General features: G+C 43.4%; 1 protein-coding gene across 6 annotated transcripts in view; it reads right to left on the bottom strand.

Annotated features, from left to right (window-relative positions):
• The window catches only part of LOC106613633 (3',5'-cyclic-AMP phosphodiesterase 4C), a 166,299-nt gene that overhangs the window by 7,425 nt on the left and 131,792 nt on the right, over positions 1-27,082 (bottom strand). For all 6 annotated transcript variants that reach the window (XM_045687395.2, XM_045687396.2, XM_045687402.2 and 3 more), the window contains 9 exons: positions 25,540-25,652; positions 17,304-17,397; positions 10,965-11,137; positions 9,684-9,782; positions 9,335-9,499; positions 8,938-9,037; positions 8,596-8,750; positions 6,111-6,233; positions 199-381 (listed from right to left, as the gene is read on the bottom strand). In XM_045687395.2, coding sequence (XP_045543351.1) covers positions 199-381; positions 6,111-6,233; positions 8,596-8,750; positions 8,938-9,037; positions 9,335-9,499; positions 9,684-9,782; positions 10,965-11,137; positions 17,304-17,397; positions 25,540-25,652 — 1,205 coding nt within the window. The remainder of the gene's footprint in view (positions 1-198; positions 382-6,110; positions 6,234-8,595; positions 8,751-8,937; positions 9,038-9,334; positions 9,500-9,683; positions 9,783-10,964; positions 11,138-17,303; positions 17,398-25,539; positions 25,653-27,082) is intronic.

The following is a 27,082-nucleotide window of genomic DNA, read 5'->3' as shown; positions in this document are numbered from 1 at the left end:
CATAAGTTCACGAGTATGGCCCCACACTCTTTTGATGGGTTCAAACAGACAGTACGACAATAACTTGGAAGCAACTGGGTCTGTTAAGCAGTGCCAAAGATCTGCGGGTGGGTTTGCAGATTTGCATGAGTGAGAGAGCCTGCGCGCCTTCACCTGCGAGCACACTACTTGTATGCTATGCACTGTACAGTACAGTACCTGGGTCTTCTCGACAGAGGCATTGTGTTTGTCACACATAGGGCTGATCTCCATGCCCTTGTCCCTCTCCCTGTCCCCCTGGGTGAAGAACTCCATCATGATGCGGTCTGTCCATTGGCGGTAGACGTCCAGTGGCTTGGTGGGGTTACTCAGGTCAGCACAGTGAACCATGTTCTGCAGGACCTTGAGACAAGCACAAAGGGCCCCATTAATCTATTGCTTTGATCTTTTCAGAATATTTTTTTATTACATTTACACTACTGGTCAAAAGTTTTAGAACACCTACATTGTAGAATAATAGTGAAGACATCAAAACTGTGAAATAACACATATGGAATCATGTAATAACCAAAAAAAGCGTTTTAGATTTGAGATTCTTCAAATAGCCACACTTTGCCTTGATGACAGCTTTGCACACTCTTGGCATTCTCTCAACCAGCTTCATGAGATAGTCACCTGGAATGGAATTAACAGGTGTGTCTTGTTAAAAGTTAATTTGTCAAATTTCTTTCCTTAATGCGTTTGAGCCAATCAGTTGTTGTGAAAAGGTAGGGGGAATACAGAAGATAGCCCTATCTGTTAAAGACCAAGCCCATATTATGGCAAGAACCACTCAAATAAGCAAAGAGAAATGACAACCCATCATTACTTTAAGACATGAAGGTCAGTCAATACGGAACATTTCAAGAACTTTAAAAGTTTCTTCAATTGCAGTCTCAAAAACCATCAAGCGCTATGATGAAACTGGCTCTCATGAGGACCGCCACAGGAATGGAAGACCCAGAGTTACCTCTGCTGCAGAGGATAAGTTCATTAGATTTAACTGCACCTCAGATTGCAGCCAAAATAAATTGATGCAAAGACCCCACTACTAAAGGACACCAATAAGAGGAAGAGACTTGCTTGGGCCAAGAAACATGAGCAATGGACATTAGAGCGGTGGAAATTTGTCCTCTGGTCTGGAGTACGTGTCTTTGTGAGACGCGGTGAGGGTCACCAGATGATTACCGCATGTGTATTTCCAACCATAAAGCATGGAGGAGGAGGTGTTATGATGTGGGGGTGCTTTGCTGGTGACACTGTCTGTGATTTATTTAGAATTCAAGGCACACTTAACCAGCATGGCTACAACAGCATTCTGCAGCGATACGCCATCCCATCTGGTTTGGGCTTAGTGGGACTTGTTTGTTTTTTTAGTTTCATTTATTTTTCAAAAGAACAATGACCCAACACACATTCAGGCTGTATAAGGGCTATTTTACCAAGAAGAAGAGCGATGGACTGCTGCATCAGATGACCTGGCATCCACAATCACCTGACCTCAACCCAATTGAAATGGTTTGGGATGAGTCGGACCGCAGAGTGAAGAAAAAGCAGCCAACAAGGGTTCAGCATTTGTGGGAACTCCTTCAAGACTGTTGGAAAAGCATTACAGGTGAAGATGGTTGAGAGAATGATAAGCGTGTACAAAGCTGTCATCAAGGCAAAGGGTGGCTATTTGAGGAATCTGAAATATATTTTGATTTGTTTAACATTTTTTTGCTTACTACATGATTCCATATGTGTTATTTAATAGTTTTGATGTCTTCACTATTATTATACAATGTAGAAAATAGGAAAAAGAAAGAAAAAGAAAAACCCTTGAATGAGTAGGTGTTATAAAACTTTTGACCGGTACTCTATATTTTGTCATTTCTATTTCAGGCATTTATGTAGAAACCTACATTTACATGACACTATGTCTTGACTTACACTATATATATAAAAGTATGTGGACACCCCTTCAAATAAGTGGATTTGTCTATTTCAGCCACAACCGTTGCTGACAGGCGTATAAAATTGAGCACAGCCATGCAATCTCCATAGACAAACACTGTCCGTAGAATGGCCTTACTGAAGAGCTCAATGACTTTTAACGTGGCACCATCATAGGAGGACACCTTTCCAACAAGTCAGTTAGTCAAATTTCGGCTTTGTTAGACCTGTACCGGTCAACTGTAAGTGTTGTTATTGTGAAGTGGAGACGTCTCAGAGCAACAATGGCTCAGCCGCAAAGTGGTAGGCAACACAACCTCACAGAACGGGACCGCCAAGGGCTGAAGCTCGCAGCGCGTAAAAATCGTCTGTCCTTGGTTGCAACACACACTACTGTGTTCCAAACTGCCTCTTGAAGCAACGTCAGCACAATAACTGTTCATCGGGAGCTTCATGAAATGGGTTTCCATTGCCGAGCAGCCGCACATAAGCCTAAGATCACCATGTGCAATGCCAAGCGTCGGCTGGAGTGGTGTAAAGCTCGACGCCATTGGACTTTGGAGCAGTGGAAACGCGTTCTCTGGAGTGATGAATTATGCTTCACCATCTGGCACGCTACCTGCCCCAAAAGGAGTGCAAGCCTTCATCGTTGGCGTTTCAACAGAAGTGTTTGGTGATAGACTAGGAATGCCTTGAAGATCGACCAGTCAATCGTGATCGACCGGTTATCAAAGTTCGAGTTTTGAAATAAACTCAGCAAAAAAAGAAACGTCCCTTTTTCAGAACCCTTTCTTTCAAAGATAATTCGTAAAAATCCAAATAACTTCACAGATCTTTATTGTAAAGGTTTTAAACACTGTTTCACATGCTTGTTCAATGAACCACAAACAATGAATGAACATGCACCTGTGGAACGGTCGTTAAGACACTAACAGCTTACAGAGGTAGGAAATTAAGGTCACAGTTATGAAACCTTATGAGGCCTTTCTACTGACTGAAAAACACCAAAAGAAAGATGCCCAGGGTCTCTGCTCATCTGCGTGAACGTGCCTTAGGCATGCTGCAAGGAGGCATGAGGACTGCAGATGTGGCCAGGGCAATAAATTGCAATGTCCGTACTGTGAGACGCCTAAGAAAGCGCTACAGGGAGACAAGATGGACAGCTGATCATCCTCGCAGTGACAGACCACGTGTAACAACACCTGCACAGGATCGGTACATCTGAACATCACACCTGCGGGACAAGTACAGGATGGCAACAACAACTGCCCGAGTTACACCAGGAACACACAATCCTTCCATCAGTGCTCAGACTGTCCGCAATAGGCTGAGAGAGGCTGGACTGAGGGCTTGTAGGTCTGTTGTAAGGCAGGTCCTCACCAGACATCACCGGCAACAACGTCGACTATGGGCACAAACCCACCGTCGCTGGACTAGACAGGACTGGCGGTTTTGTCTCACCAGGGGTGATGGTCGGATTCGCGTTTATCGTTGAAGGAATGAGCGTTACACCGAGGCCTGTACTCTGGAGCGGGATGGATTTGGAGGTGGAGGGTCCGTCATGGTCTGGGGCGGTGTGTCACAGCATCATCGGACTGAGCTTGTTGTCATTGCAGGCAATCTCAATGCTGTGCGTTACAGGGAAGACATCCTCCTCCCTCATGTGGTACCCTTACTGCAGGCCCATACTGACATGACCCTCCAGCATGACAATGCCACCGGCCATACTGCTCGTTGTGTGCGTGATTTCCTGCAAGACAGGAATGTCAGTGTTCTGCCATGGCCAGTGAGGAGCCCGGATCTCCCATTGAGCACGTCTGGGACCTGTTGGATCGGAGGGTGAGGGCTAGGGCCATCCCCCCCAGAAATGTCCAGGAACTTGCAGGTGCCTTGGTGGAAGAGTGGGGTAACATCTCACAGCAAGAACTGGCAAATCTGGTGCAGTCCATGAGGAGGAGATGCACTGCAGTACTTTATGCAGCTGGTGGCCACACCAGATACTGACTGTTACTTTTGATTTTGACACCCCCTTTGTTTAGGGACACATTCCATTTCTGTTAGTCACATGTCTGTGGAACTTGTTCAGTTTATGTCTCAGTTGTTGAATCTTGTTATGTTCATACAAATATTTACACATGTTAAGTTTGCTGAAAATAACCGCAGTTGACAGTGAGAGGACGTTTCTTTTTTTGCTGAGTTTATAACATGGTCTGAGAATAACAATATTGGCAGGCCAGGCATATAGCCAATATCCTGTGATAATGTATTAGACCTACCGCACAAACCTCATTCCTACAAAACTGTAGGTTAATGTTACAGTCTTTAAGTCTAAGTGATTGATAGTTGGTATTCAGCAGTCTTAAAAGTATGCCTTATTTACTTTGAAGAACTACTAAAATTGTGATTTTGTCAGACAGCATAGGCAGCAGCTCTATATAGACTATTTGATGACTTTGAATGAAATATTACATTCATCAAATAAAACAAATGTAATATATGCAACAACTGAAATATTTTATTAAAGTAACGTGAATAAATTATGGTTAATAAATGCTAAGTAGAAATGGGCAGCCACTGCCATCATGGGACTTTTATTAATTGTTTTATTCTGTGTTGTTGCAGCATTCAGCCCACATAAAGCATCGTGCAATTAATAAAAAAATTAAAACCGAAATTAAAAAAACGTGGTTATTTTTTAATAATCTAACCAAAACCGAACCGACTTCAAAAAGCAAAAATTGCTCAGCACTAGTCAGGGACGGACTTAGTGATTTGGAGGCCCCATGCAGAGGCCAGTCTGAGGCACCCCCATGTCTATTCAACAAAATCATGGCTACTGAACGAAGAGCTGTTTGGAGTCGGCTCATTTAGGTGAACGGAGCAGAATGAAAAGCCTAACTGAAAACACTTAATGTCCTTCACTAGTAAAGGTTTTGTATCACCACATACTGTAGAACAGGGGTGGTCCAATCATTTTGTCTCGAGCCACATCGGGTTTTCAGAATTCAACAGTGGACCGCACAGATTTTTTTCCAGACAGATTTGCAGGCCATAAAAGGGCAGTTATTTTTAAAACAGTAGGTTCTTTATCATTTCAACATACTTTCTATCTCGTTTTAGGGATGCACTGATGTGGAAATTCTGGGGCCAATACCTATATGTGATATTTTCGTTGGAATATCGACTAATAACTAACCGATAAATATTGTTTTTACATTTTATGGCCTTTTTTTTACCCCTTTTTCTCCCCAATTTCGTGGTATCCAATTGGTAGTTACAGTCTTGTCTCATCGCTGCAACTTCCGTACGGACTCGGTAGAGGCAAAGGTCGAGAGCCGTGCGTCCTCAGAAACACAACCCAACCAAGCCGCACTGCTTCTTGACACAATGCCCACTTAACCCGAAAGCCAGCCGCACCAATGTGTCAGAGGAAACACCGTAAACTTGGCGACCATGTCAGTGTGCACTGCGCCCGGCCTGCCACAGGAGTCACTAGTGCACGATAGGACAAGGACATCCCTGCCGGCCAAACCCTTCCCTAACCCGGACGACACTGGGCCAATTGTGCGCCTCCCCATGGGTCTCCCGGTCACGGCTGGCTGCGACAGAGCCTGGACTCGAACCCAGAATCTCTAGTGGCACCGCTAGCACTGCGCCACTCGGGAGGCCTAACCATTCTTAACCATTCTAGCACATATACAAACTGCAACCAACTTTCAGAATATATGTCAAATGACTTGAGTATGGGAAAGGTGTACATTTCTATTTGCATAAAAAATGAGTGAAATGCATCAGAAAGGTATGCTAATATAATGTTTGGGAAAATATAATCATGGTAATAATGTGAGTAGAAAAAAAAGATATGCATTGTTTTCAATTGTGGTTTTCTCACAGTCCCTTCTAATGTGTCCTTCCAGCTTAATGAGTTTTGTAGAGGGAAATAGAAAGAGTCTTAGGTTTTAGGAATGGGGTCATAATAGCTAATAGACCCAAGTGTTCAAAAGTTAAGATAACAGAGAAATTATGTATTATTAAACAAAATGATGCCAAGTTCACAAGAACCCTAATGATATGAGGTCCCGGGCAGTTGCCTGAGTTGCCTAATGGTAAGTCCGCCACTGCCCGTGGCATCTACTAATCTAGGAATGACCTCTGACCTGGATGCGGTCTGAGTAGTTGTCCAGCAGCAGCACTCCCAGACTGGTCACCTTCTTGGTCTCCACCATGGTCTTCAGGTCAGCCAGGAAATTCATGTGCTTGGACATGTCAGTGGCCAACACCTGCAGAGGACAATACCCATTCATCACACTTACTTCAGTCACTAAGTACAATGGCTCAGTGGGTTAGAGCATGGTGCTGCCCACATCCAGGGTTGTGTTGTGGGTTTGATTCCCATATGGGCCACATGCTGAATATATCCTGAGTGTACAAAACATTAGAAACACCTTCCTAATATTGAGTTGCAGCCTCTTTTGGCCTCAGAACAGCCTCAATTTGTCGGGGCATCAAATCAAATTGTATTTGTCACATACACATTGTTAGCAGATGTTAATGCGAGTGTAGCGAAATGCTTGTGCTTCTAGTTCCGACCATGCAGTAATATCTAACAAGTAATCTAACCTAACAATTTCACAACAACTACCTTATACACACAAGTGTAAAGGAATGAATACGAATATGTACATAAAAATATATGAATGAGTGATGGCCGAACGGCATAGGCAAGATGCAGTAGATAGTATAGAGTACAGTATATACATATGAGATGAGTAATGTAGGGTATGTAAACATTATATAAAGTGGCATTGTTTAAAGTGGCTAGTGATACATTTATTACATCAATTTTCCATTATTGAAGTGGCTAGAGTTGAGTCAGTATGTTGGCCGCAGCCACTCAATGTTAGTGATGGATGTTTAACAGTCTGATGGCCTTGAGATAGAAGCTGTTTTTCAGTCTCTCGGTCCCCGCTTTGATGCACCTGTACTGACCTCGCCTTCTGGATGATAGCGGGGTGAACAGGCAGTGGCTCGGGTGGTTGTTGTCCTTGATGATCTTTTTGGCCTTCCTGTGACATCGGGTGGTGTAGGTGTCCTGGAGGGCAGGTAGTTTTCCCCCGGTGATGCGTTGTGCAGACCTCACTACCCTCTGGAGAGCCTTACGGTTTTGGGCGGAGCGGTTGCCGTACCAGGCGGTGATACAGCCCGATAGGATGCTCTCGATTGTGCATCTGTAAAAGTTTGTGAGTGTTTTTGGTGACAAGCCGAATTTCTTCAGCCTCCAGAGGTTGAAGAGGCGCTGCTGCCCCTTCTTCGCCACTTTGTCTGTGTGGGTGGACCATTTCAGTTTGTCCATGATGTGTACGCCGAGGAACTTAAAACTTTCCACCCTCTCCACTATTGTCCCGTCGATGTGGATAGGGGGCTGCTCCCTCTGCTGTTTCCTGAAGTCCACGATCATCTCCTTTGTTTTGTTGACATTGAGTGTGAGGTTATTTTCCTGACACCACATTCCGAGGGCCCTCACCTCCTCCCTGTAGGCCGTCTCATCGTTGTTGGTAATCAAGCCTACCACTGTAGTGTCGTCTGCAAACTTGATGATTCACCCACGACTGCATGGCCACGCAGTCGTGGGTGAACAGGGAGTACAGGAGAGGGCTAAGAACGCACCCTTGTGGGGCCCCAGTGTTTAGGATCCGCGGGGTGGAGATGTTGTTACTGCTGAGCTGTAGTCGATGAACAGCATTCTTACATAGGTATTCCTCTTGTCCAGATGGGTTAGGGCAGCGTGCAGTGTGATTGCGTCGTCTGTGGACCTATTGGGGCAGTAAGCAAATTGGAGTGAGGTCTAGGGTGTCAGGTAGGGTGGAGGTGATATGGTCCTTGACTAGTCTCTCAAAGCACTTCATGATGACGGAAGTGAGTGCTACGGGGCGGTAGTCATTTAGCTCAGTTACCTTAGCTTTCTTGGGAACAGGAACAATGGTGGCCCTCTTGAAGCATGTGGGAACAGCAGACTGGGATAAGGATTGATTGAATATGTCCATAAACACACCAGCCAGCTGGTCTGCGCATGGACTCTACAAGGTGTCGAAAGTGTTTCCGAACGGTTGACTCCAATGCTTCTCACAGTTGTGCCAAGTTAGCCAGATGTCATTTTTGAGGCACATGGCAAACTGTTCAGCGTGAAAAACCCAGCAGCATTGTCGTTCTTGACGCACTCAAACCGGTGCACCTGGCAGCTACTACCATGCCCCGTTCAAAGGCACTTAAATATTTTGTCTTGTCCATTCACCCTCTGACTGGCATACACAATCCATGTCTCAAGGCATAAACATCCTTCTTTAACCTGTCTCCTCCTCTTCATCTATACTGATTGAAGTGGATTTAACAGGTGACATCAATAAGGGATCATAGCATTCACCTTGATTCACCTGGTCAGTCAATGTCATGGAACGAGTAAGTTCCTAATGTTTTGTGTGTGTTAAATGTACCGTTAAGTGACTTCGGGAAAAAGGTTTTGCTAAATGGCCATGGTATTATGATGTTAGCTAATTCCTTATCATGTTTAACTATGATAACAGGGAGTTGTGTAGATATAATGTTATTTATATCTGATTCCAATTCATTCAGTCAGTGTCTCACCATGTCGATGACCATCTTCCTGAGGGACTGTCCCTGTTTCTTGCTGAGGTTCTGGAAGATGTCACAGTTGTCCTCCTGCAGCAGCTTGAAGCCCACGGCCAGGTGGTGGTTCTCCAGGACCGAGGTGTCGTTGTACATCAGAGCCAGCTCAGAGTCTACAGTAGGAACACCCACACCGTTAGTAAAGCAACAACAATTCCAAGGCACTCCTGTATTCAGTGATGTAATGCCTTACAGATGCTATAACAGTCTTCACAGTAGTAGATCCATGACACATTTTGCTCCAAAAGACATATCCTTTATATCTAATCAGTGAGATTGCTAGTGAGGGATGGAACTGACTTGTGTTGATGAGGAACTGGTTGGACACTCCGGGGTGATCCACGTCGTGTATGGCACTGCTAAACAGAGCAGCCATGATCTCCAGGTCAGTGAAGACAGCCTGAAAACAATCAACACAAACTTTTGTGTTACTACTAGTGTTAAGTGCCTGTTAAGTGCCTAGTTAAATAAAGATTTTTAAAAAGTGTTACTAAGTATTAACACTTAACGTGGGGAATTTTTTTTTGACCTTATCTTTACTATTAAAACCATGAACAAATGCCTTCTCCCTCAATATACATTGATAAAGTTGATGAAATCCAAAGCCATGCACAGGGCAAGTCAACTAACTGGATTAGAATATAGAATATGACTGAACATCATCCTGTAATCTTCCTCATAATGGAGCGTCCCATACCTCCAGGGCAGGGGTGGAGAGGAGGATGTGAGTGGACTGTACCACGTCGGCAGCATGGATGTTGTTGTGGTAAGCCACGTCAGTGTGGTAGTGGTCCTCCAGGGTCATCATGAAGGTGATGAAGGTGTCGGCTGGGATCTTGAAGTTCTTCAGCAGCTCTCGCTCCTGAGTTTGGGGAGCAACAGAAACCAGGCTCACAGAAGAGTAAACCAAATACGTAAGAAACATAGGGGTAAAGTATTGCAGTGAATTCGGGGTAGCCAAGACCGGGGCTCAAACAATACACTAAGAGATTCAAACGCCTTGGTGAGAATGCTAGAAAATGCTACAAGTAATGGGAGACTCATACCTGGAAAATGGAGTACATCACCACCGTCAAAGGCCGATTCCCCGAGTATTCAGCTATCTTGAAAATATCTAGACCCCATCTGTTGATGTCTTCAAATTCCTAGAACGACAACACAACATTCAGTGAGAAAAAGTCTGGTATGGCAAAAATATTTTATTTATTTAACTTTTTTAACATGCATAGCAAAATACATGAAAATGGCACAAAAAAGTCAGACTTTTTCCAATTGCAATCCTCCAGAGGGCAGATGATGTGACGAGTTATAATGCGTTATAACACGTCACTGACGGCAGTAGATGATAACTGAATTACATAAATACCATTAACGGTCAAGCAATAAGCATTAAAGTACTGTAACTTATCCATTCTTCACTGTAACATAGGGTAAACAAACTCAGTAGCTACGCAATATCACTCATACATTACAGTATTGACAGATCATAAAACAGTGCCTTCATGTACCACAATCCTATGGTCATAATGAGAGGGGTGAACCCATTACAAATCATTTATTGCTGTTTTTCTAAATAAAGGCCCTGTGGCCAGTAGCTTTTATACCATCATGTTTACGACTATTGTAAGCCCTCCAGTCATTAAAAACGCTAAAATGTTTTAGGGATGGAATGAAGAGATTCCTAGAGTATTTGTAGTATGTCTGAAGTGTGAAAGCAAGTAATGGTCTCTACCACTCAGCTACACACACCTACACTGACGTTCTTCACATTCACACATACCGACGTACTCATGCTCACACAATCCAAACTGACACCTCGCACACTCACTCATTACCATGCACACGCCACATACGCTGCTGCCAAAATGTATTGATTAATTATAGTGATTACCATTCGATGCTGCTATATTGTTTATTACCATTATTATTATTACCATTGGTATTTATCCTGCTACCAGCGACTTTACATGTACATTCCTTCCTCATTCGCTTCAGTACCCCTGCACATTGTAATAACGCTACTGGCACTGCACTGACCTGTATACAAGACCTGTACAGTATATAACTGTTTCTTTATTACTATATTTAAGCAATTCACTGTACTGTTTTACACCTGATGTATCCTGTGAATGTGACAATAAAACTTGAGACTGTAATGTGTTTTTCTTCACATATAATAATACGGTCACTTAGCAGACGTTTTTATCCAAAGGTCTGTCCTCCATGCGGGAAACAAACCATTAAACTGCCAACACCATGCTCTAACCCACTGAGCTTGGAGTGTGTTTGTGCCCGTCTGTGTAAGTGTGTGTGGGCTTGGCACCCACCGTTGCCAGTAGACCCTCATGGAGGGTGGTGACCCCAAAGCGGGGGATCTGGGTAGGGGCGAGGCTGGGGCTGAGGGCAGGTTTCTTCACCGCAACAATCTGGGACATGGGCCTCTTCTTCTTGTCCTTGTCTTTAAGAGGCCCAGACATAATCTCCACATCTTGCTGCTTTTCTACAAACACAGAGAGACACAGAGAGAGAGAGAGAGACAGAGACAGAGAGAGAGACAGAGAGAGAGAGAGAGAGAGAGAGAGAGAGAGAGAGAGAGAGAGAGACACAGAGAGAGAGACACAGAGAGAGAGAGACAGAGAGAGAGAGATTTCTTTCAACCAATATAGGGGGACACAGTTGATGATTGTTAATATTAATAACTATAGCTAATCTAATGTTTTTCCATCACAAATCAGGTGAGAAATCAATTAGACTAGGACTAGGAATACGGCTTCGACCGATAACTCTGCAGCAAATGTAATCTCTCAACCAAGAATGATTCCTGGTAGTCAGACAGTGACAAATATAACAAGCTCTATTTTCATGTCATCTGACCATAGCACCGCCTGGAGTTTGATAAATGGCATTGGTATTTGGATTGGAACCGGTGCTATGGTCAGACGACATGAAAATAGAGCTCTTGTGGTGTGGAGTTGCTTACCAAGACGACATTGAATGTTCCTGAGTGGCCTAGTTACAGTTTTTACTTAAATCGGCTTGATAATCTATGGCAAGACTTGAAATGGCTGTCTAGCAATGATCAACAACCAACTTGACAGAGCTTGAAGAATTTTTTTAAAGAATGATGTGCAAATATTTTACAATCCAGGTGTGCAAAGCTCTTAGAGACTTACCCAGAAAGACTCACAGCTGTAATCGCTGCCAAAGGTGAATCCAACATGTATTGACTCAGGGGTGTGAATACTTACGTAAATTAGATTTCTGTATTTTATTTGCAATAAATTTGCAAACATTTCAAAAAACACATTTTCACTTTGTCATTATGAGGCATTGTGTGTAGATGGGTGAGAAGGAAACCCATTTAATCCATTTTGAATTCAGGCTGTAACAACAAAACATGGAATAAGTCAAGGGGTATGAATACTTTCTGTAGGCACTGTATAACAAAACATTATACAGAACTATAAACGTTGGTGAGCATCCACAACAGTGGGCCATTTAGCATTGATTGTTCTGCAGTAGCCTACACCTGTCAATCAACTGATCAACGCATCCTACTGCAGGCTGTAGGCATATTAATAATGTGGTAACACAGACCATTCAGTGTGTGTTCATTGTCATAGTGACAACTGCAAATTGTCCTTCAATGTAAATGTAACAAAAAATAATATAGAAACTCGTATTTAAATGTAGCAATTTAACAACAAATGCGGTTTAGCCTATATATCTTTTACATCATGTTATTGCTTGCCTCGTTGCTTAAGCGGTTGGATGTGATTTCCGTTTTTCGAATGGTTGTCAATTCGTTTGAATCATCTTTTTCACTGTGCTCATCTCTCTGTATATCCTGTGCAATCATTTGCAACGCATCAGTGCAATAATGCTATCGTCACTGGCCAAAGATCACACCAACGCGCACTCCTAAAATGTCCACAACAGTTAATTTGGCCTAGACCTATTTTACATTCAGCAATCAGCAGCCCTGCTTCTCTCCACAAAAAGGCTACTAGGCATAGTATAAAATATCTTGAATATCTTATAGCTTTTGTAGCCTATAGCTTTTCCTGGGATTTCAAGAGAAGAGGAATAGCGGAGAGGCTTGCCTCCATATAGCCAATTGCACACGGGAACGGCTGGAAGAGAAAGAGGCTAGAGTTGTGTAGCCGAAGTAAGAAGCTAAATATTAGCTAGACAGGCCATTCATTAGCTAAATACTAGGGCTATACATATTTACCTGTCAAAGTGAAAGAAAAAAAGGTTGATAGATTATAAAATGGCAGATCAGTGTGTTCATCCAGGCTGCGCTTTGCAGTCCCCGGGCACGCAAAGCTCCACTATTGATTAGGCCTACGTTTTTTAGACAATACCATTTTCTACCTAGGCTGCAACACAGTGCAATGTGGACTTTTTTTTTTATTGTTATCAATTGAGTACACAATTATTGTCTAGGGCTGTAAACCACGGCTATGTAGGCTAATTTGAATAACCGCTCAAGCGTTCTGTTTTGAATGCTTCATGCTGAAATAACTGCATCCAGCCTAGGCCTGATTTTGCAACCATTTGGATCAGTTATGGATCTATTCTCTACAGTTTACAAGGTCCAGAAAGGTACATTAGCAGACTAATCATTCAAGCTAATGTAGTCTAGCTTTTCCTGGGACTCCAAGAGCTAAAGAATAGCTGCCTGTAGCTGAAAGGACCCATGAAGACAGACTACAAAAGTGTAGCCTAAATGAATTAGCTAAATATTAGGCCTAATATTACAGTGAATAGCCTTTACCCAATGACTTTACACAGTGCAATTTTTTTTTTTATCAGATGATGAAATGACAAGTAGCCAGGGATAGGCTACTGTGTGCTCCCCAGGCTGCGGGGACAAGAAACTTATCATACATAGGCTATATCAACACAATACAATAATACATTTTATTTGATTTTTTTTCTAGTGAGTAAATCATTCTACTCTAGGCTGTTAACTGCATTGAATATGTCATTTCAATAACCGTTTTGAACGCATGTTTCATTAGGAAATAATAATAATCTAGCCTAGTCTTTTAGACAGTTTACAAGGTCTAGAAAGGCACATTAGCAGGCCAGTCATTGTGCGTATTTTGTCAGGATGTATCGTGCGTTAACATACACTATTCATACACAAACAAAAATTCAAAAATTCTATACCAAAATTACAATTTTTTTCTGATTGAATTCATCTATCTTATTAAAACATTAACCCTAGTGAATAACAACAAGAATAACATCTTCCTGAATCATTATAATAAGATTTTTTCTGAGTGAATACAATTGCACTAAAATTGTTTATTTTTTGTATTATTTTATTTATATTTTTTGTATGTTGTGAGAATTTTCTTGTTTATACCTGTGTTTTGTTAGACATGTTCGATGTAGCAATGTAAGTTGATTTTTGAATTATGAATAAAATAAATTACAAAATAACAACAAAAAAAAGAGATGCCAAATGGGAGATGTATAATAAAATGCAATTTAAAATGTGAAAAAGAAGAAGAAAAAATACACTATCTGAAAATATGGCCTTCTCATACTGATATGCAAGTTTGTTGTGGATCATCATTCTCTCAATTCATCCTATATCAGGCAAGTTTACCGTGCGTTCTGCCTTCTCGCCTCGTGCTCCAGGAACCAATAATGCTTCTATAGAACAACTTTTTGATTGGTTGTTAATGTTTTATCGTCGGGGGAATCACTCAGAAAATGATCCAAATGATAGCTATTGTTATCGTCCTCCACTCTTTTTGTAGTTATCGTTTAGTGTGAAAGCTCCTGTTCACTTGAATTAGAGTTGTCTTTGATTTGTATTTATTTAGAATGTTTTTATTACACAAAATGATTGCAATTTTTCTGCTTCTGCTAACAATGGCTGCACTACCACGGTCGGTTTTGAACTTCCGTGGCTGCAATGAGAGGGGGCAGTTGTTCTGCCACATTATTAGTTAAAGTGTGCATTCGTAAATTCGCTCTGGCTATCTACTCCGATTTCAGAGCGCAGAATAACTGATGGATTTACGAACGAGCAACATCCCATTGAATATGACCTATCAGTAAACGTCAGCAGAAAAACGTAACTAAATTGTTGCCAGCAGCATGGTTACAGCCACTTACGCTCTAGACAATATGAAAACAGCCTAACCAGCTCTACTAGGACGAGTAAAATGGTCAGAGTGAGGTGTTTTCTCATTTGTGTCGAGAAGTAGCTAGCAAGCTAGCCAGTTAGCTTAGGTGCCTGACTGCCATTGTAAGGTCAGAAATCTCGGATCAATAAGCTCTGAATTTACGAACGCGTCCTATGGCACTCCAGAGGGAATTTACGATCATACCCGTCCTGACGCAAAAGGCAGTCTAATAATATTATGGTCTCCATGGCAATGCCACACAATGTGTCCAGGAATGCCATGCTAATAGGCTAGTAGACATGCATGACTAAATATGCATATTTGTGTACTCCTATGCAAGGGCACAACTTTTATTATAAATAAGAATACAGTTGAAGTCGGAAGTTTACATACACTTAGGTTGGAGTCATCAACTCGTTTTTCAACCACTCCACAAATTTCTTGTTAACAACCTATAGTTTTGGCAAGTCGGTTAGGACATCTACTTTGTGCATGACACAAGTAATTTTTCCAACAATTGTTACAGACAGATTATTTCACTGACAGTGCATGTCAAAGCAAAAACCAAGCCATGAGGTCAAAGGAATTGTTTGTAGAACTCTGAGACTGTGTCGAGGCACAGATCTGGGGAAGAGTACCAAAACATTTCTGCAGCATTGAAGGTCCCCAAGAACACAGTGGCCTCCAACATTCTTAAATGGAAGAAGTTTGGAACCACTAAGACTCTTCCTGGAGATGGCCGCCCGGCCAAACTGAGCAATCGGGGGAGAAGGGCCTTGGTCAGGGAAGTAACAAAGAAACCGATGGTCACTCTAACAGAGCTCTAGAGTTCCTCTGTGGAGATGGGTGAAACTTCCAGAAGTACAACCTTCTCTGCAGCACTCCACCAATCAGGCCTTCATGGTAGAGTGGTCAGACAGAAGCCACTCCTCAGTAAAAGGCACATAACAGCCAAAAGTTTGCCAAAAGCACCAAAAGGACTCTCAGACAATGAGAAACAAGATTATCTGGTCTGATGAAACCAAGATTTAACCCTTTGGCCTGAATGCCAAGCATCACGTCTGGAGGAAACCTGGCACCATCCCTACAGTGAAGCATGGTGGTGGCAGCATAATGCTGTGGGGATATTTATCAGCGGCAGGGACTGGGAGACTAGTCAGGATCGAGGGAAAGATGAACAAAGCAAATTACAGAGAGATCCTTGGTGAAAACCTGCTCCAGAGCACTCAAGACCTCAGACTGGGGTGAATGTTCACCTTCCAACAGGACCCTAATCACACAGCCAAGACAACGCAGAAGTGGCTTCGGGACAAGTCTCTGAATGTCATTGAGTGGCCCAGCCAGTGCCCGGACTTGAACCTGATCTAACGTCTCTGGAGAGACCTGAAAATATCCGTGCAGCGACGCTCCCCATCCAACCTGACAGAGCTTGAGAGCATCTACATAGAAGAATGGGACAAACTCCCAAAATACAGCTGTGACAAGCTTGTAGCATCATACCCAAGAAGACTCAAGGCTGTAATCGCTGCGAAAGGTGCTTCAACAAATTACTGAGTAAAGGGTCTGAATACTTATGGGTGCCTGCTATCTCTATCTAGAGTGGCGCAACAGTCAGTGCAAGTGGCGTCACTACAGTCCCTGGTTCGAATCCAGGCTGTATCACATCCAGCCGTGATTGTGTGTACCATAGGGCGGTGCACAATTGGCCCAGCGTCGTCCGGGTTTGGCCGTCATTGTAAATAAGAGTTTGGTCTTAAGTGACTTGCCTAGTTAAATAAAAATAAAAATCTAGAAGGGGGCGCTGAGTATGAGAGTGGATGTATGAATGTTTGTCCTTTATTTTACTGATCAGTACCAGAATCCATATTTCATCAACGTACAGTTAGTTATATGCATACTTTCATAATTTCACCCTGATACATTATTCTTAAGTATTTGCATGAATGTGAGATGAAATGTCATTATGTCGTGCTATCATTTGTTCTCTCTTCCCTCTCTCTCTTCCCTCATCACAGGTGACGAACTGCACCTGTGACCAGTGGGAATAGTATATAGTGGAGTGCTATGGGGTGGGGCTTCAAGTCTCCTGGTTCAAGGCCTGGGAGAACATGAGTGAAGGTGTGTCTGTTGGGAGGCCTTCTTATTGCCACCCGTACCATGTGTTTGTTATTTTCAGCCTGGCCATGTACTTGTAATAAATATCCCTTAAACTTTGCATCAGACAACATGATCCTGTGATTCCTTTCATAGATACGGCCTGTCCGTGACAATTTCCTATGAATACCCTTTTCATAATAATGCACAACTCATGAACATCTTTGACTACATTTATAAAGCATTATGACCAAGGCTGTATAACGCCTTATAAAGCAAATAAATATTGTATTGCGTAAAAGAATTTGAGCAGGATGAATGCTTTACATCAATTCCTATTTGTCAGTAGAGTCAAAATAAATAGCTTGCGTGGCCATTTTAATGCATGTTCAGGAGCCATTCAGGAGTGCTGTTGTCACTCACCAAGGAAAGTGCTGGCGATATACTCTGAGACTTGGTTTCCTGACCGGCTGGTTTCTGACAACTGGGTGAGCTCTCTGTTCAGCATCCTTTTGAACTGGGGGACAAGATCAGACACCAGGCATCAGTGACACAAGTTCATACATGGATATACTGTTCCATGTGGAAAGTAGAAAATGCCTCAGTAGAACAAGTTTAGCAGCATTAGAGTTCTTCTCACACTTTAATGTGGATGACTGACTTATCTCTTTTTGCATTAACATGATGTTTGGTGTGATTGTTTTACACCACACATTTAAGTGTCAGGAGTAACTAATGAGTAAATCAAATGACAGTAGTGATTTCCTTGATCACATCAAAAATAAAATGTGTGAAATTAGATATCAATAGACTAATAGTAGTCAAGTAAGACACAATTATATCAATAAAACCAGAAACTGAATCAGTAACTTCTATCATGACACAACCTCATACAAACCCCAAGTCTCTTCAGTGCATCACACATTTTGTTGTTGTTTATTTCATACTAAACACATGCACAACAAATATTGCACCATGTTTAGCTGAATTAGCTCTGTGGGTATTTTCCATCTGCAGGGACACAATCATTCCATGAATGGGGATAAATGGAAAAACCAGAGAAATATAGCCATATCACTTGCAGACAGTGCAGCAGACAGTCCAGACAGAAAGAAGGGGGACATTATTTTTTAAACAGAGCAGTGTGGTTGCCATGGCGAATCTTGGTACACAGAGGCAGCCGTGCTCAGTGAATGGTTCATTGAGAGTAGGGCATTGGGAAGGGAGGGCACAACGTCTTCAGCTGGGCTCAGCAAATTATGTAATCACGTGGGTACGAGATGGCGGAGCGCACAACGCCAGCCATACAAACCACCATATGGTCTTAAAGGAGATGGTGCATGTACACACACACACACACACACACACACACACACACACACACACACACACACACACACACACACACACACACACACACACACACACACACACACACACACACAGGATGGAACGTGTAGTGTACTCACAGGGAAACAGGCATGTGTGTACACACACAATATGTGATAACTTGTCTAGACAATAATAGGCAGTTTTATTCATTACTTAGCCAAAAGTATGTGGACACCCATTCAAAATAGTGGATTCGGCTATTTGTTACGGTGTATAAAATTGAGCACACAGACATGCAATCTGGAGTGTAAAGCTCTCTGCCATTGAACTCTGGAGCAGTGGAAACGGGTTCTCTGGAGTGATGAATCGCGCTTCACCATCTGGCAGTCCAACGGACGAATCTGGGTTTGGCGGATGCCAGGAGGACACTACCTGCCCCAATAAATAGTGCCAACTGTAAAGTTTGGTGGATGAGGAATAATGGTCTGGGGCTGTTTTTCATGGTTCGGGCTAGGCCCCTTAGTTCCAGTGAAGGGAAATCTTAACACTGCAGCATAGAATGGCATTCTAGATGATTCTGTACTTCCAACTTTGTGGCAACAGTTTGGGGAAGGCCCTTTCCTGTTTCAGCATGACAATGCCCCTATACACAAAGTGTGGTCCATACAGAAATGGTTTGTCGAGATCGGTTCGGAAGAACTTGACTGGCCTGCACAGAGCCCTGACCCCATGTTTGTCGAGATCGGTGTGGAAGAACTTGACTGGCCTGCACAGAGCCCTGATCCCATCGAACACGTTTGGGATGAATTGGAACGTCGACTGCGAGCTAGGGCTAATCGCCTGACATCAATACCTAACCTCACTAATGCTCTTGTGGCTGAATGAAAGAAAGTCCACGCAGCAATGTTCCAACATGTAGTGGAAAGCCTTCCCAGAAGAGTGGAGGCTGTTATAGCTGCAAAGGGGGGACCAACTCCATATGAATACCCATGATTTTGGAATGAGATGTTCAACGAGCAGGTGTCCACATACTTTTGTAGTGTACCATCTCACTGACATAATATGCTAAAACACAGATACATCCAAAAACATACTGTTCTACAGTGCACCAAAGCACACTTATCGTTATGCAGACCCATTAAGAAGTTTGCAATGCAATAACAGAAAATGAAATTCTGACAGCCTTACACCTTGAGCCCACACACATTCCCGTGCACTCACCTGTATGAGTGTCCAAGACACAGAGAACAAAGTGACTTCGGGCAACCCAGTGGACACATGTTCAATCAAAAACAAAGACGAGCGAGCAGTAAAAACCAACTCGGGTGAATAAAATCCAGCAAGAGATTCTATGGGTCTACAGGTTCGTCACAACCTGACAGTCCGTAGGTCCGAGATTGATAGAGGGGAAAAGATCTAACAGTCGTCAGCCAAAGACGAGGTGTGCCTGTAGCCCTGAGCTGAGTAAGGAGGACAGAGGGCACAGAGGGGACATGGGGGACAGGCGGTGCAGGGCAAGGGGACAGACAGTCCAGCTAGGTGCAGGACACCAGAGCGCATGGCTGACTGCTGCTCCTTCATCCACCATCACACTCTCAATGTAAACACAGAGACCGAGAGGAAGGAGTGAAAGATAGAAGGAGGGAGGGAGGGATGGGCAGAGTATGAGCGAGGAAAGTCTCTCCCTCCCTGTGTGTATCTCCCCTTGAACTGCCTACATGCGGGATGCCCCCTAGCCAATCAGCTACAGAGGCTGGAGGGATGCGAGGGATCTGATTGGTTGTGGGTGTAAAGGGGAGGGGAGGGTGAGAGGTGGAGGCTGAGAGAGAGAGGAGGATACATAATGCATCCAGGAGGAGTGGAGTGGAAAGAAGGGATGGGAATCGATGCGACTGGTTAACTCCTTCAATGGGAAGTATGGGCTCCATTCATGTGTTGGTGTGTGTTTGTGTCTGAATGGGAGGGCGTGTGCATCAGTTCAATCCTCTTTGTCTGCCCAAATTTTAAGCAGAGGGAGAATGCAGCAGCAGTTCAACTGCCTACAAGACCTACTTGGTGGAGGGTCCAAATAATAAGTGGTCATATCTGTGAATCTGTGGTTACCATGGCGCCGTGAGGTTGCATACGCAGAAAGCTCTGTAAATATTGTACATATTTTAATAGTTTTAGGTGTTTTTGGACAGAATTTGTATTTATTTTTATTTTGTTAGCTAATTAAGTTTTGATTGTATATACACTGAACCAGAATATAAATGCAACATGTAAGTGTTGGTCCCATGTTTCATGAGCTGAAATAAAATATCCCAGAAATGTTCCATTTGCACAAAAAGCTTATTTCTCAAAAATGTTGTGCACAAATTTGTTTACATTCCTGTTAGTGAGCATTTCTCCTTTGCCAAGATAATCCATAAACCTGACAGGTGTGGCATATAAAGAAGCTGATTAAACAGCATGATCATTAGAAAGGTGCACCTTGTGCTGGGGACAATAAAAGGCCACTTTAAAATGTGCAGTTTTGGCACACAACACAATGCCACAGATGTCTCAAGTTTTGGAGCGTGCAATTGGCCCATTGTCGTGCCATTCATCCACTGCCATCACCTCATGTTTCAGCATGATAATGCACAGCCGGCCCCATGTCACAAGGATCTGTACACAATTCCTGGAAGCTGAACATTTCCCAGTTCTTCCATGGCCTGCATATTCATCAGACATGTCACCCATTGAGCCTGTTAGGGATGCTCTGGATCGACCTGTACAATGGCGTGTTCCAGTTCCTGCCAATATCCAGAAACTTCGCACAGCCATTGAAGAGGAGTCGGAAAACATTCCACAGGCCACAATCAACAGCCTGATCAACTCTATGCGAAGGAGATGTGTCGCACTGCATGAGGCAAATGGTGGTCACACCAGATATGGCTGGTTTTCTGATCAACGCCCCTACCTTTTTTTAAGGTATCTGTGACCTGCCGGAGACCTGGAACTCCACGTGGGTCGTGCGCGCTGGGACCACCAGGTTAGAGTGGCAGCGGCCACGCGGTGTGGAGCGTTTGTATGGCCTGTGCAGAGGGGAGAGAACAGGGATAGACAGACACAAGCTACAGAAGAGGCTACGCTAATGCAAAGGAGATTGTAGTCCACTTGTCATTCCAATCTCCTTTGCATTAGCGTAGCCTCTTCTGTAGCTTGTCTACTATGTGTCTGTCTATCCCTGTTCTCTCCCCTCTGCACAGGCCATACAAACGCTCCACACCGCGTGGCCGCTGCCACTCTAACCTGGTGGTCCCAGCGCGCACGACCCACGTGGAGTTCCAGGTCTCCGGCAGCCTCTGGAACTGCCGGTCTGCGGCCAACAAGGCTGAGTTCATCTCAGCCTATGCTACCCTCCAGTCCCTAGACTTCCTGGCGCTGACGGAAACATGGATTACCACAGATAACACTGCTACTCCTACTGCTCTCTCCTCGTCTGCCCACGTGTTCTCGCATACCCCTAGAGCATCGAGCCAGCGGGGTGGTGGCACTGGAATCCTCATCTCTCCCAAGTGGACATTCTCTCTTTCTCCCCTGACCCATCTGTCTATCTCCTCATTTGAATTCCATGCTGTCACAGTTACCAGCCCTTTCAAGCTTAACATCCTTATCATTTATCGCCCTCCAGGTTCCCTTGGAGAGTTCATCAATGAGCTTGACGCCTTGATAAGTTACATTTTACATTTTAGTCATTTAGCAGACGCTCTTATCCAGAGCGACTTACAGTAGTGAATGCATACATTTCATTTTTTTCATTTCATACATTTTTTTATTTATTTTTTTATTTTTTATTTTTCGTACTTGGCCCCCCGTGGGAATCGAACCCACAACCCTGGCGTTGCAAACACCATGCTCTACCAACTGAGCTACAGGGAAGGCTACAGGGAAGTTCCTTTCCTGAGGATGGCTCACCTCTCACAGTTCTGGGTGACTTTAAACCCCTACAACTCATCCAGAACGCCGCAGCCCGTCTGGTGTTCAACCTTCCCAAGTTCTCTCACGTCACCCCGCTCCTCCGCTCTCTCCACTGGCTTCCAGTCGAAGCTCGCATCCGCTACAAGACCATGGTGCTTGCCTACGGAGCTGTGAGGGGAACGGCACCTCCGTACCTTCAGGCTCTGATCAGGCCCTACACCCAAACAAGGGCACTGCGTTCATCCACCTCTGGCCTGCTCGCCTCCCTACCTCTGAGGAAGCACAGTTCCCGCTCAGCCCAGTCAAAACTGTTCGCTGCTCTGGCACCCCAATGGTGGAACAAGCTCCCTCACGACGCCAGGACAGCGGAGTCAATCACCACCTTCCGGAGACACCTGAAACCCCACCTCTTTAAGGAATACCTGGGATAGGATAAAGTAATCCTTCTAACCCCCCCTTAAAAGATTTAGATGCACTATTGTAAAGTGGTTGTTCCACTGGATATTATAAGGTGAATGCACCAATTTGTAAGTCGCTCTGGATAAGAGCGTCTGCTAAATTACTTAAATGTAAATGTATCTGTATTCCCAGTCATGTAAAATCCATAGATTAGGGCCTAATGAATGTATCTTTAATTGACTGATTTCCTTATATGAACTGTAACTCAGTAAAATCTTTGAAATTGTTGCATGTTGCGTTTATATATTGATCCACAGTAGTGCAAGACTGGTAAGTCAGTTATTTTACCAACTGAACTGACTGTTTTCATTTGAAACAACGAGATGGCAGAGGCTTGAAGACTGTTGAATATGGCAGAGGATCACTAAAGTCTTTCCACAATGGTTTTGTTTCAAGGTGGACTGTAGTGTTGACTGTAGTGAGCTTCAAGCGCCTCAAGCTTAGTGGCCGCATGGCTTCACCCATGTGGGTGCTACATGTTTTCGGAGGAGTTTACCAAGGAGTCTACGACAGGGGATGGAAAGAAGTGGCCTGGTTTCTGACTAGTTTCCCCCTGGATCTGACCATCGTTTCCCCCCAGCTCAACCCTTCATCTGGTCCTCCACTCTTCATCTGGGCCTCAGTTGGAAGAGAAATGGATGGTGCGGGTGAGGAAGGTGCGCATGGAGAGTGGATCAGACATATGATGTGACCCGTTGGACTTCCACCTCCCTCTGTGGATGACTGTGGAAGATCTTCCACCCAGAACCGAAAATCGCTATACAAATGAAATCTATTATTATTATTATGTCTATTAGACATTTCCTTGACCTTGGCATTCCAGCTGTTACAGTGCATTCAGAATGTATTCAGACCCTTGACTTTTTCAAAATGTTGTTACGTTACAGCCTTATTCTAAAATGGATTAAATCAATACACAATACCCCATAATGACAAAGCAAAAACAGGTTTTTAGAAATCTTTGCAAATGTATCAACAAAAAAACCTGAAATATCACATTTACATAAGTATTCAGACCCTTTACTCAGTACTTTGTTGAAGCACCTTTGGCAGTGATTACAGCCTCGAGTCTTAGGTATGACGATACAAGCTTGGCACACCTGTATTTGGGGAGTTTCTCCCATTTTTCTCTGCAGATCCTCTCAAGCTCTGTCAGGTTGGATGGGGAGCATCACTGCACAGCTATTTTCAGGTCTATCCAGAGATGTTAGATCGGGCTCAAGTCCGGGCACTGGCTGGGCCACTCAAGGACATTCAGAGACTTGTCCCGAAGCCACTTCTGCGTTGTCTTGGCTGTGTGCTTAGGGTCGTTGTCCTGTTGGAAGGTGAACCTTCGCCCCAGTCTGAGAGCTTTGGAGCAGGTTTTCATCAAGGATCTCTCTGTACATTGCACCTTTCATCTTTCCCTCGATCCTGACTAGTCTCCCCGTCCCTGCCACTGAAAAACATCACCACCGCAAGATGCTGCCACCACCATGATTCACTGTAGGGATGGTGCCAGATTTCCTCCAGACGCGATGCTTGGCATTCAGGCCAAAGAGTTCAATCTTGGTTTCATCAGACCAGATAATCTTGTTTTTCATGGTCTGAGTCCTTTAGGTGCCTTTGGCTCCAAGAGGGCTGTCATGTGCCTTTTACTGAGGAGCGGCTTCCGTTTCGCCACGCCATAAAGGCCTGATTGGTGTAGTGCTGCAGAGATGGTTGTCCTTCTGGAGGGTTCTCCCATCTCCACAGAATAAATCTGGAGCTCTGTCAGAGTGACCATCAGGTTCTTGGTCAACTCCCTGAGCTCAGTTTGGCTGGGCGGCCAGCTCTAGGAAGAGTCTTGGTGGTTCCAAACTTCTTCCTTTTAAAAATGGGGGCCACTGTGTTCTTGAGGACCTTCAATGCTGCAGAAATGTTTTGGTACCCTTCCCCAGATCTGTGCCTCGACACAATCCTGTCTCGGAGCTCCACGGACAATTCCTTCGACCTCATGGCTTGGTTTTTGCTCTGACATGCACTGTCAACTGTGGGACCTCAAGTTGTAGAAAAATCTCAAGGATGATCAATGGAAACAGGATGCACCTGAGCTCAATTCCGATTCTCATAGCAAAGGGTTTTAATACTTGAATACCTTAATTTTCATACATTTTCAAAAATTCTAAATACCTGTTTTCGCTTTGTCATTATGGTGTATTGTGTGTAGATTGATGAGGAAAAATAATAGTTTAATCCACTTTAGAATAAGGCTGTAATGTAACAAAATGTGGAAAAAGTCAAGGGGTCTGAATACTTTCCGAATGCACTGTATACTGTGCCATTTTCAAAAGCTATTGAGATGGCATAGCGAACAAAAGCATCATATCACTTCAATCAACCACTGTCTTGATGCATTAAGGAAAACAGCATATGCTACACCAGGAACTGAATTCTCCAATCTAATATACTGTACAGGTAAAGAATAACATCACTTTGTAAATCTTAAACATAAGACAAGTGATCGACATGAACACAGGGCAATGTGAGACTGATGAGAGCGATGAAAGGTGCTGTGGGCAATGGTATTCAAATTTGGGTTCGCGACCCTTAGTGGGTTCACGGGGGAAGTGCAGTGGGGCCACGTTATTGTATGGGATAATATACAACTGTTTTTGAGAAAGATAATTAGAAAAAATACAATTTTATTGAGTAAAAATCTATTTATTGGTTTCTTTTAATTTTGATAAGAGATTCAAATGCAATGAATTTAAGGTTATTTGTTGATGTAAAAATCAAAATTGACCAATTTTACGGTTGTGTCATCAATTTGGGGTGGGGTTGCGAGAAATTAGAGTGGAAAAAATGGGGTCCCTGCTGAAAAAGTTTGAATACCACTGCTTTAAGCAATCATTCCCAGGTTTTTACTGTAGATGAGGCTCAGTTCAAATGCAACACAGCTCACCTTGTTGGAAGCCATCTCGCTGACTGAGTGACGGGTCTGCAGGGTCTCCAGCTGGTCCAGACACCAGTCCAGCTCCTCCAGTGTCTCTATGGCCAGCTTCTGGTAGGGCTCCTCTGAGGAGGTCAAAGGTCATTATGATGTTAAAGCCCTGAGAGAGACCACCAGAGACCATCCCATCCAGGCCCTAGTCTAGACTGAGCCCCAGATCCTTTGGTTCATGTCCAAACCCTCAAACAAGGGGGGGGGGGGGGGGATTTTAAATAAACTAAATGTATTGTATTTCAGTGTTTACCAGAATTTGTCATTTGAGTCTGATAATTATCTGTAGAAAACAGTTAATCTGATAATACCTGCTTCATATAGCTTATGTTTTCTAGTTTCTTGAAATACAGTACTTTGCAAATGCAACTTATTTCTATGTGGAAACTGAAATAGTAAATTCATTCCTTTTCCATTTTAGTAGATACTCTTATCCAGAGCAACTTACAGTAGTGAGTGCATACATTTTCATATTGGTCCCCCAGCGGGAATCGAACCCAAAACCCTACTGTTCCAAGCACCATGCTCTACCAACTGCGCCACATCATCACAAACCACTTGATGTCTCAATTACTGTATTGTGCATTGTTTTTCTTCATGGTGATGGAACGTCTACAGTTATAAACCTAGATGACCAGCCTATGTACAATACAGTAATGTACATTTACATTAAGTGGTTTGTAAGGATGATAAATTAATCCTGATCAAAAAGTGATTGTTTTCCATGTTATTTGATCAAGAAAAATATTGAATTTGATGTGGATGTTTTGGGTCATTTCCCATAACTTTGAACCTTTTGATGTAAATGTTTGAGGACAGAGTTTTGTTCTTTCTGGATTCCATTAGAATGATGATCACAGAGAAAAGGACAGGGCAACAACTCTTACAATTCCAACTGTTGACCCCTGCAAGATAACTATCTTAATTATCTTTCAAAAAATGGTGAAAACATTTTTTGCCCGCTACAGATGTCTATATCGGTCCGCTTTTGTGGAAAAAATATTTACTTTAATTTGTACTTTTTTTTTATTCATCAGATTTTTCAGGGGGTGCTGCAGCACCCCTACTTCACACGGCTATGCAGGCGTGATCACTTTCTCTTTATTTTACCCTAGTCCCACAGACTGTGGCCCTGACCCCTGTGTTCAGTTATCTGGCATTAGACTGTACGGCTCCTTTTCAAACCAGAGACTATACAATTAATTTTCTAGACATTTATTGCAGATTTTCTCTGGTTTGTTATCAGTGGAAACTAATTATCAAACCATGGCAGCTTCAAATACTACAAATGTCCTCCTGAGTACTTGTATTGAGCTATGGCATTTTGGATTGCCAAAGAAAATAGGACCAGTGTCTACATTTGTCCCCCCCCCCCCCCCCAAAAGGATGGAGATAGAAACAGATATTTTTTCTGTATGTCTCTTTACATCTTTGCATTCTCACTGCACTGCCCTTACCAACGTAAAGCTGACAGATAAACAATACTTGCAATTGTGGCAGTAAC

The sequence above is a fragment of the Salmo salar genome, chromosome 10 (assembly GCF_965601325.2).
Source record: "Salmo salar chromosome 10, fSalSal1, whole genome shotgun sequence".
In the NCBI taxonomy this organism is placed as follows: Eukaryota; Metazoa; Chordata; class Actinopteri; order Salmoniformes; family Salmonidae; genus Salmo; species Salmo salar.
This window is presented reverse-complemented; position numbering and strand designations above follow the sequence as displayed.